This window comes from Triturus cristatus, chromosome 6 (assembly GCF_964204655.1).
Source record: "Triturus cristatus chromosome 6, aTriCri1.1, whole genome shotgun sequence".
In the NCBI taxonomy this organism is placed as follows: domain Eukaryota; kingdom Metazoa; phylum Chordata; class Amphibia; order Caudata; family Salamandridae; genus Triturus; species Triturus cristatus.
Window position 1 is genome coordinate 979,482,802 of NC_140589.1, and position 12,007 is coordinate 979,494,808.

At 44.0% G+C, this 12,007-nt stretch overlaps 1 protein-coding gene across 50 annotated transcripts in view; it reads left to right on the forward strand.

The window, feature by feature from the left end:
• Window positions 1-12,007, forward strand: part of LOC146820883 (uncharacterized) — a 1,936,624-nt gene that overhangs the window by 463,408 nt on the left and 1,461,209 nt on the right. For all 50 annotated transcript variants that reach the window (XM_085611721.1, XM_085611696.1, XM_085611722.1 and 47 more), the window contains one exon: window positions 6,666-6,860. In XM_085611721.1, the coding sequence (XP_085467847.1) occupies window positions 6,666-6,860 (195 nt within the window). The remainder of the gene's footprint in view (window positions 1-6,665; window positions 6,861-12,007) is intronic.

Here is a 12,007-nt window from a genome sequence, read left to right on the forward strand (position 1 = left end):
GTTTACTGGTGGTAGCGACCCGAGGGTTGCTTGATGAGTAGATTTGCTGCTGCTGGTGTAGATTTTCTACTTGAGTGACAGAAAAATCTACTCAATTGGCTGCAAGCTCTTGCGCACTACATGCTTCAGCTTGCACAGACTTTTCGGTGCTGCTCGCCCCACTGGCAGTAAATTGCATCGCAAGCAGCGTAACATGCATATTTTCCACCCATTCCGTGGAATCTGCTGGAGTTTTTATGTAACTCCACGTAATTCCACATAGTGAGACTCTGCAGTTCCACCCACCCCTGGTCTTTACTTGGCCAGATGCAAAAGTTCCTTCTGAGAATAATGCATTAATTAGAATGAGCTAAATTAGAACTACGATGTTGCAGGATAATGGTATACTGGAGGTGGACATTGTATTTGAGAAATAGATTGAAGTTGAGTTATGAGCTGGTTCATTCAGGTAAGTATGAAACTACGTCATCGGCCGTGCCAGTGGTAATCCCCAGAAGTATATTCTCTAGACCCGGCACCACTGAATCCTCCGAGCTGATGGTAGGACTTCGACAGACAGAGGATGCACGTGGTGAGGAGGCTTGACCAGCTCCCATAAATGCAGCAGTCTCCACTGCTCTTGCCTGCTCCAGAGCCGCCTGCAGCTTAGTAGGCTGGTGTGTCCCACTGCGGTGAGACCGCTGCTGCCACGGGTGTGGTAGCCTTCGCTTTTACATCCTTTACAGATGTAAGATGTCTTTATCATACAGCTCCAGCCAATCCCATGCCGCAGCCGGTTCTGTGAAGACATGTGCTTGATCATCCACCTAAATCCTCAGCTGTGCCGGAAACCACAAAGAGTAGAACAATCCCACTTTGCACAGCTTTTTCTTAACCGCAAGAAATGATGCCTTCGGAGTCTGGACCTGGAGAGTGAAGTCTGGATACAGAGAAAAGTTTGCACTTCCACCCACAAAAGGGCCATGATTGCAAGCCTGTTGCAACAGGTAGACTTCTGTCACAAAAGTGTTGGAGGTGGGCCATTACTAGGTGAGGTGGGTCCCCGGATTGAGGCAGATGTGCGTGTACCTATGAGCCCGCTCCAGGTCATAGAGCTTGGATGGAGCCTCGGGCGCCACCACCTCCTGGGGCCACTCCTCCAAGAAAGAAGCCCAGCATGGAGTCACCCTCAATTCTCTCCAGTAACCCCACAACCCAGATGTTGTTACATTGGGCCCTCCTGTCCTGCTCATCTAGCCTGACTGCTAACCATCATGTAGGGGCCTCCAGTTCTGTGAGGCAGCATTCTGCATTTTGGGCTTCAGGCATCAGTGGTTGCACAGAGACCTCTAAAGCGGTGATCCCCTCAGACATTTTTCTGGAGTCCTCTCAGATGAGGCCCAACATGACCATGATGGAGAATATCTTATCCTCCAGGTGCTCCCCAGAGGCATCTAACGCGCTAGGAGATTGTTGAACTGATCCCCTATTGGAGGGCTCCAGCCGATGTATCCTTCATAGCTCTCTGAATGCAACACATGGCACCTACAGATACGTGGGGCCCAGGGGCAGGGAAAAGACAGTGGACAATGTCAACAGTATCTGGGCCTAGAGATTCAGGCCAACCAGTCACTAGAACCAAACAGAGGATCGATAATGGCAGTGGAGGCTCTGGACTGCTAAGAAGTCTCATACAATCTGAAATTCCAAGGCCTCAGGTGACAGGATGGGCTTCTCCACCCCAGTATTTAGCAGCATATTGCCGGAGAACTGTTTATGAGGCACCATAGAAAGAGTCCAGTGGGCCGCAAAGGGTCCGCGGGGTGCCAAACTCCCGAATTGGATTGAGGATTTTATCGTACAGTCAGGGATGCTCTGCTGAAGGGAGGAGGTCCAACAGAGGTACCTCTGCCTGTGCTCTTCAAGGCCGCTATAGCCCCACTCACCTGGGATCTCTCCAGACCATGTATCAGTGAGGGTCCTCCATGTGAGCTTCAGTCACACCCGATGGAACCAGCGGGCCCCATCTGATACGCGAAGGCAGGGTGCATCAAGGGAAGGCCTCTTCTCTCTCCCAATTACTCCTCAAGAGGGAGAGAATTAACCCAGGATGGTGAACTCTGCTCTGCTCGTGGAGTTTGCAGATGTTCCCTCACTCCGGGTTACGTGGAGGTTGCGGAGTTCCAAAAAACTCCACTCAGTTTTTTCCTCGCTTGCACTCATCAACATCAAGTTGGCGAGCACGAAAAATCCGCCTCCCAGTGAGATTTTTCCTCATTCACGTTTGTCAACATCAATTTGGCGAGTGAGGGAAATCAAGCTCCCGGTGAGATATCTCAACGCGGGCGGTCGGGTTTCTCAATGCGAGTGGCTGCCTATGCTCGCGCCCACTCATGTTGAGAAACTGTCCGTTTGCATCAAGAAAGCTGCAGCTCGAGTAGAAAATCTGCTAGAGCTGCAGAAAGGAAGCAGCGCCCGCTTACGCCGGCTTGTACTGTGCATGGTGCCGTTTGCAATAATTTCGCAGCACAGACAAACACCCGGCGCTTAAAATTACTGTGAATGCCATTTTTCGAATGCACTCTGCCGCTTGTGGAGCTGCACGTAGCACGGCGGAAGTTTGTTGCACTTCGCGGATCTCTGCGGACTCCCCCCAGGGTTAGAGAGGAGCCCCTATCCAGGGGGGTTTGTGGAGACAGCGCCGTGTTCGATTCCCACTCCCAAGCGCCTAGTTTGATTTCCTCTCCAAACCCATTCCCAGCTGGGGACCTCTTTTGGCATCTTTGAACTCTCACTTTCAGCACAGGCCGCCATCTTTGAAATGCCAGATGCCGCAGAGGAGTGGGCTCTGGCATCCCCCACTGTAGCGGGTCAGCCCTCCAATCTTCTGTGGGCCACACTGGGTTCCTTGTGGACTTCGGCTGTGCTGCTGGGCCAATAGGGTTGTGTGTGGTGGCTGAAAGGAGTTCGTGATTAGCAAGGATCTCGCACTGACCGCATCCACATGACATGGAGGCTAGTTCCGCCCAAGCAGCCTTTAGGTATCAGAAAGAATTGTGTCAGTGTGACAACTTCTACATAATATAGAAGCTTGTGTGCACCAGGTACTAAGTTATGTGCATGTGCTTGTTTTGCTTCAGAAGATAAGTATCTATAAAGCTTTAACCTGAAGACTATAGGGGGTATGATCTTTAGCACCTTCAGACTTGGTTAGTTTAAGTGAATAGTCTTTCTTGGGACAGGTTCTGCATAGAGGGTGACCTGTGCTTAGTAGATACTTTTTAATATTCTGTGGTGTATTTCGTATTAGAGTTTCATTGTCTGCAAACAGTGTGGTACAGAGTAAATGCTCACCGTAAAGTAAACAGTGTTAAAAGTACCCGCTTTTCTACTTATATCCACTTCATTTCTCAATGTAGGTTCAGTGACTGTCAGGGGTTGTATACAGGGCCGTAGTAGGGCATTGGTTATGTAACAGGGCTTGAGTATCCTGAGGAACTTGTTTTTCCCTGAACAGTTGTATACAGATTGAACACAGTGTGCTGGATAGGTTTTCATCTGTGGTTCATAGTCAACATGAATTCGGCTACCAGCAATGTTTCAGCTCACGTGCCATAAATATGCAGATGAAACAGAAATACTTCTTAATTGGAAATCCCCAAAGACATTTGAAACTCAAAATATATCCTGTTGTCTCTAGCCGTCGATCAGTTGATGACATAGAGCCACCTCACATTTAATACTTACACAGTTGAAATACTCACATGTGGGGATTGAAAAATTATGACCAACTCTGCGCCTGGCCTGATGATTTGGGACCACCTCCCAAAGTATCTAAGGAAGTTTGAAACCTTGGAATTTCTATAGACATCAAATTATTAATGAATGTCCAAAATGGACAAGTAAGCAAGAGCAAGCTTCATAATTATGAAAACTCTGCGACACATCTTCCCCCACCTTGAATTTTCAGGATTTCAAGCTACAAGCTCTCTTCTACAATCTAAACTTGATTACGCCAGTAGGCTCTACCACAGATCATCTTTATCAACTATCAAAAAGCTACCACAAATTCAGAACTCTGCTGCCAGACTATTCCTACATGTAAAACCACAAGCCCACATATTTCCAGCCTTAAGGACACTACATTGGTTACCGTTTGCCAGAAGATCCACCTTCAAGGTGCTAAGTTTCACCCACAAATCAATACATGGAACAGGACCACTTATCTGGAATAAAGCACCAAATATATCCAACAAAGAAACCTAGGCTCAAGATTGGCACCTCGCCTCAAAACCCCACCATACAAGAAAAAAAAACATGGGTGGTGCATCTTTCTCTTTTCAAACAGCCAAATTATGGAATTCATTATCCAAAACATAAGAGGCAAGTATAACTATCTTATCTTCAGAAAACGTCTCAAGAATAGTCTCTTTCCTATATGACTCCCACACTCAAACACATATATACAACATATCCTTGTGCATGTAAATATGTATAATTGGATTCTATGTATGTATTTAGATATCCACTTTTATTTGTACAACATATATCCCTTATGATTTAATAATATATAGATATTCTTTATATCTGCTTAACAAATGTTTATATTATTTATGGTTAAATAAGAATATATTTCTATATATTTTAGACTTAACAAGCATATAGGTCATGGCATAGTTTTAATGTAAGTTATTTGATTAGATACTTATAAGTCTCTGTGTATTTCATTTATCAATCTCAATATGTAAATATAATCAAAACATTTTTTCTAAGTAGTTAACCATTAAAATATTGATGAAAACATAAGCATAAAATAAATATAAAAAAGTATAAAAAATAAACAAATACATGACTGTTTACATAAAGCAACATCTGAAAGTCTGAATTTTTAACTATCTATCCATACTTGCACAAATGGAAATTTATGCAATACAATGCTATAGATTTTTACTATTTTCCTTATACATGTGTACCCTTGCTCTGTAGATAGGTAGCTATATATTAATTACTTTACTCATACTGTAGAAAGAAAGAAAAAAAGCACCAATTAACTACGTCACGTCTCATCCTATACCTCTGTCAATATATCCTCTACCTACACTCTGACTCATACCAAACCTCATTCTACTACTATGATGTCCCTTAATATCTTTTCTTGACTCTTCCCTCCTCTATCTATCCTTGATTAACCCAAACTTCAGGGCATATTCTCAAGACAGGCGATAAAATTATCGCCGCTTTAGCGGCAGAAAACTGCCTCTAAAACGGCGATAATGGGCTTGATAATATGCTCTATGGAATTCCAATTGAAGCCCATGTTATATGTGAAGGACATCTAACCTGAGCTTCAATTGGAATTCAATAGAACATATTATCAAGCCCATTATCGCCGTTTTAGCGGCAGTTTTCTGCTGCTAAAGCGGCGATAATTTTATCGCCTGTCTTGATAATATGCCCCTTCATTCTACTACTATGATCTCCCACATAACCCTTTCTAGACTCTTCTCCTGTATCCCTCCTCTGACTCATGCCAAACCTAATTTTACGACTGTGATCTCCAAAATAACCCTTTCAAGGCTCTTCCCTCCTCTATCCCTCATTTGACTTATCCCAAACCTCATCTGACTAATATGAACTCCCAAATACCACTATCTAGATCTCACCTCCTCTATCCTATTTAATCAAATTAACAGACACTCAAATTAAGAACATATATTTCCCTATACTAATACACCACTAATACTTTGGGTTCGGAAGTAGCGTGTTACTTGCAGAAAAGAGCTTTAATGCCTCATATGGGGTAGTAAGCGCTATGTAAATACAATTGCCTACCTAGCTATAATATAACACTATGGTTTTGTGATTGATGAGTTTAAGTCATTGTCAAGGTGTGCTTGTTTTGGTTGGTTTTATTCTGGTTTCATTGTTTTATTAAATGGACAGTTTCAAATGTGGCTGTAGTTTGTGGAGAGTCTGTTCGAACTGCAGCTTTATTATGTCTTTCAATATTCCATATGTTTTTTGGGTTGTTCAACTTCTATAAATGTATTATAACTTCTAACTTATGTTTCATGTTGCTTGGGCATTAGTCAATTATCCAAGAATTCAGATTCATTTGTTTACTTCTACAGCACTCTCTTTTAAGGTCCGAAGATAACCAAGACCTTTTAATTTTATTAAAATTATATGTATATATACTAACTTATAGGAGCCTTCGGCCAGCCCTCTTTGCCAATTGGTCTGTCAGTATGTCATTCATATTTTTCTTCTACCTACAACAGCATACTGCAGTGGGTCAGCCACTTCAACCATTGTCTAACTTCACTGTGAATGATGGCATTATGCCCTTTCACAAGGACCACGCAGACACACATACTAGTTGCCTTCAGTGTCAAGGAGTATCCTAGCAATGTGCACTTTTTACAACCAAACAAAATATATTTTTGGTTTCAACCAATTTTCTTTTAGTTTTCACAGCATTAAAGTTTGGCAAAAACCGTGATGCATAAATATGCATTGATTTAAAGCCAAAATACTGATGGACAATGCAGAGCCAGGCTTTGTCAATGCTTGTTATATGTAAAGATTTGGGAGAGAAAGTGGATGGACAATATACAACTGTGATGACAATTTCGGTTTTGAAGTTTGAAAATGCAATTTCTTATTGGAGCATGTTGTTTTTGCAGAAGAGAAAGCCAAGCTCATCAAGTCAGACAAGAAGCCGCAAAAAGATGATAAAAAGGAAGACAGAAGTGCAAAAGCCGAAGCAAAGATTGAGAAAGTGATGAAAATGATTGAAAAAGCTGTGGAAGCCGTAAAAGACAAAGTCAAGGCAAAAGAAGAGAAACCAGAAAAGACTGATGTGGCTGCAGGAAATAAAGGTAAAAAGACGGACAATAAAGAAGACGCTAAAAAAAGTTTTGGGAAAGATGAAAAACCAAAGAAATAATAAGGCAAAGATATTAAAATCAAACCGCAAACAGGCCTAGGAAACGAACTGAACCCGTCCATTCGTTTGAAGGGATAAAACAATAAGCATTTAGCCGCACAGTCACAATTAAAGACGCATGGCTAAAAAAATCATTTTGAATGTTTCTGTTTTCAAGCAGTGACCTTTAATCTAGAAATGCTGTGAAACGAACTATCACTGCTGAATTACGTCACGTTTGTAACAGTTCATCACACCACGAGAGTATTCAAATTAAAAAATATTGCTTTTCTTTACTAGAGATTGAGGTCTGCATTCTGAGAACCTGTGAATTTGCTGGAAAACCTGTCAGTTTCGGTTTAAATGTCCACATAATGGGCATATGTGAAAGTGAAATGACAAAACAAATGACCATTTTGATATTCCTCGCCACCACGCGGTGCACAAAATTTGCTTTCACAAATAAACGGTTTCAGCAAAACTCACGATTGGGCTCGGATGCATTTCTTATATTTCTTCAGATGTTGTATGACATTACAGAGACACAGTCAGTGTGCCCTTCTTCCACTGTGTGGGTATTAGGTCTTTCTCACAAGTGCCTATATTGCTGGAAAACTGAGCGCGTCCTTAAGCCTCGTGTGTCATTCGAAAATCTAAAAGGCCTTTTCAGCTGGAATGCACTTACGGTTTAGACATCAGTCAAACATTTGTCCAGTGAACCCTCAATGCCTATTTTATTAATATTATTAATATATGTTGTTCTGACGGTACAAGGATCGGACTAAAAAAGAAAATAGGCCCATGTACCAATGTAAAAGCGAATCAGACAGTTAAAAATGAGGCCTAACTTTGCTATTCGGGGTACTTTCGTACCTGTAAAAACAAGCTGTGGAGGTGTTTTGCAAGGAATGGAGAGACTGTATGTTTTGTTTTTGCTGCAGGCAATATGTGGGGTGATATCAGGGAAATCAACAGTTGAAAACGGCTCAATAGACCATAAAACAGTCCCACAAACAGCAAGAAAATGGCCCACATACTGACCGGATGGACCATCCCTTGTGACCCTATAGGCCTGTACAGCCCTGGAAGATACCTCTTGTCTTCACCTAGCATGGAGGTCTGGATATTGCTGCATGGTAATCAAAATGCCAGTTTGCCTTCCTTGATAGTGCGAGGCTGCTTGGCACCAAAACACATTCATTTGAGACCCCGGACTTTCTTCATATATATTTAGACTTGTTATTCGATCAGAAAGCCAACAGATCACAACCCATGTAGCTATAGCTTTAGCTTGTGTTTTTTTCTCCATCTTTACAGCTGAAGCATTTAATATGTCAATAGTCACTTGCTAGGTGCACAAAAGCCAATGACCGCAAATATGCTGCTGCACTCTACTATTGAAGCAACTGATGATCCCTGCTGGTGTGTTGATGATGATAACTAACAAGTCCAAAGTAGTCTGTGTCAAAGTTCAAGCACCATATAATAGGCATGAATGTACTTCATGTCACATGAAAGGCATAGCTTATTTCATCTTTAGAGCGTTTGTCTACATATGAGTCTGATAGACATCAACAACAAGTAGGAGATTTAGATCAAATGATTATTAACCCTGGGCGGACAACTACGCTACGCTCGCGAAGTTTGCGTAGTTTGTGCTACTTCGCGTTACGCGAATTGCATGTAGCACAGTGCAAAATCGCGTAGCATAGCGTAGTTGGCATTTTTTGCTTGCTCGTGGTCCTCAACGTCAAGTTGGCGACCGCGAGCGAGCAAAATGACATCCCGGCGAGACTTTTTCCTCGTTCGCGATCAGTAACATGAAGTTGGCGATCGCGAGCGTGGAAAATAAACCTCCCCCACGAGATATTCAACGCGGGGAGCTCACGTTTCGTATTGCGAATGGTCGCGTATGAGAAACTACCAGTCCGCGTTGAGAAAGCTGCCGCTCGAGTAAAAATCTACTTGAGCGGCAGAAAACAACAGCTCGCACTGTGCAAGATGCCATTTTCAATGGTTGCACAGTACGGACAAGCATCCAGCACTGTGCAATTATCGCGAACAGCGCACTACGCAGTTCGCGTAGTGCTACGCGTATCTCGCGTAGTGCAAACGGCACTTCGCGTAGCTACGAGTAGCGCTACTACTCGAACTACGCCCAGGGTTAATGATTATCCCATTATTTCTGAAATACAATTTCAGTGCTTCATACCATAGCTTCTAGGATTTTGAATTGTAATTAACGGATCTTTACTCTGATACTAGATCGGAGGTGTAGCCCATCTCTTTGAGAGGCCAAAAAAACAATCCTTTCAAACTAGGTCCTCACATTTGTTTTGAGGACAGTGGGAAGTTCAATTCCATTTTTATATAGTATACTACAGCTATTTTAAATGTTTTCTTTGAAAGCAGAAATTAATCATTAGTTTATATTGAAACATCTTCTGATCTTTAAGAATATTTCCTCACCTTAAAATGGGGCAAAACGCTCTACTTTCTTGTTTAAAATTGTAGCGTTCTGTCATGACGTTTTATATGGCTAAAATGAAACATAGGCACACTTTTATTTTGTCATCATCAGCTCAGCCAGAACATGCAATGTTAAGGTGGAAGTAATTACAGTGCAACACATTCATCTGCAGTGGCTCACCTGAAAGCCAGATGCTGATTTGGGTTAAAAAGGACCATTGTGAAAGGTTCACCTTGGCATGTCCACACAGAGTAGTTGTCTTCTTGTATGTGAGACCTGGATCTAAACTCCCAAATTAAGGTCCATTTATAGTAATCCACTTAACAAATGCCCATGAAATACTGGGAAGCTTTACCCAAAATTCAATATGGGGGAGTCATGGTTTCAATGGTATTCTCAGACCGAGAGCAGATACAACACCTGTGAAATGATGTCCTATGGGCAACTCTAAATCTGGTGGCCCATCTTAAGCGATGTACTTTGACGTCAAGTCTACTAAATAGGTTTTCTCAATGGCATGCCTAGTGGCAGCTCCTGTATTTGGGACATCACCCTTCACATGACTAGAAATGGGACAGTGGAACAAAGAGACGGCAGGCAGGATGCTTACCACTTTATGGCAGACATCTTTCTTTGAAATATAGTCTCTAAGTCCTCAGTGAAGAAAATCATCTTGATAATTTTAGACAAATAAGGTGGATTGGGGGAGCATGGCCAGCCAAGATGGCCAAGTGGATGTGATCCACCAAGGCTCTGCTGCAACAGGTGACGAAAATGAGGGAAAACAAAGTGAAGCACTTACCAGTTGGCACTGTGATAATGGCATCTGAAAAGAAGAACATATCTAATACTTAACAAGGTAGTTTGGTGCTTTAGGAGTTGAGGATGGCAGGGGCTGCCGAGTGGGCATGTGGCCACTGGGAGACCCTGCACCTGAGGGCCTAGACTCGTCGGATCGGCAGCCCGTTATGCTTGGAGCTGCAGCCCACTGTGTCTGTTTGGGGTACACACCGGAGTGAGGCCCGCAGCCTGACAGCACTGGGTATTCTGCCCACACGCAAGAGGCTCCCCCACAGGGGGGCATTGATAGTATCCCTAGTCCAGGACACGGCCATGACAGGAGAGGGCGGGGCAACCTGGCGCTTGTTACGAGGGATTGCAGTGGGGAACAGACACCCCTCTTCGTGGTGAAAAGGAGCGGTGTAGAGCTGGGGGTGTGGGACCACCCCCTGGTGTTGGACCTGGAGTCAACAGAGAACTGCCCTGGTTTCAGTGAGCCTTGGCTGTCTGCCTGGCATCAGAAAAGCGATACTGGTGAGAGAGAGTGCCGGAGGGCTCTACGGACCCAAGAATGGCAGCTTGAGGGACACCCTGTCTATCTGAGTGACTGGATAGCTTTGAGTGCACCCAGACGAGGGGCCCTGGTGTTCTCTCCTCTGGGTACAGGGGAATGCTGGGGCTGCTGTGGCCCCCCAGAGGATCTCATCTAACAAACTGAGTCCGGTGCCCCCTCGAAGGCCTGCCTGCTGACACGGTGTGCCCTTGAAGTGACTGATGGACAAGCACTGTGCTTTAACAAGGCTTGCACTGCTGCTCATTCATGGCGCATCTCCTTGATGCCTGATTGGGCACCTCTCTTTTTTTAGCCATTAACCACCTGATCTGCTCCAAGAGGGGGACTTACTACCTATATGCCTCCAAAGAAACAGCAGCCTAACAAGGTCTCGAACTATTTCACACCAGCAGAAGCCAAGACCATGACCTCTGAAATTACTGAAGCTGCATCAATGGCTCCCACTAAGGAAGACCTTCTAGCTTCCTTAAAGGACTTTGAAATGGAACTCAGTGAAGAGCTCAGGGCTGAAATGGCCTCCTCGTTGGGGTCGCTTAGGTCCAATCTCAATGAGAAGCTGGTGAACCTACAGCATGACGTTGACTCTTTGGGGTCCACAGTGGTTGATCTTGATTCGGAAGTCCTGGAACTCGAATGCCGAGCAAGTCAAATGGAAGACCTCACACCCTCTCTCCACACCCAACTCCAAACATCCTTGCTGAAAACAGAGGATCTATAGAATAGATTGTGATGCAACAGCATCCATATCTGCGACCTGAAGGAGGGAGCCAAGGGGCCTGACATGGAGGCATACATCACAGGCCTGTTTGCAAAGCTGTTGGGAGAGGCCCCACTAAAGCTCAAGTTTGAAAGGGTCCACTGAGTGGGCTCGCTTGCAACCGGGGAAAAGAAACAATCTCAAGACATCCTAGTGAAATTCCATTTCTTCAAGCTAAAGGAAGTAATATTGCAGGTGGCATGGAGAGCTGTGACCATTGCTTTTCGAGGAGCCATGTGCTCACTCCCAGGATATTGAGCCCGCCACGCTAACCAGACATCAACACTTCAAACCAGTGACTGATAAACTGAGAAAAGATACTGCTGGACCTACCCATTTGGCCTAGTCTTCGTATATCAAATTAAAGCTCACCACCTCACGGATCTTGCAGAGGCTCTCAAGCAACTGAACATCCCTCTCGCCGCTGATCAGCATCTGAATGGGGGCAAAGAAGCTCCAGGGAATTAAGTCAATATGACTTCATCTGCAGTTGCCAGGCTCTCCCAACAGCCTCCATTC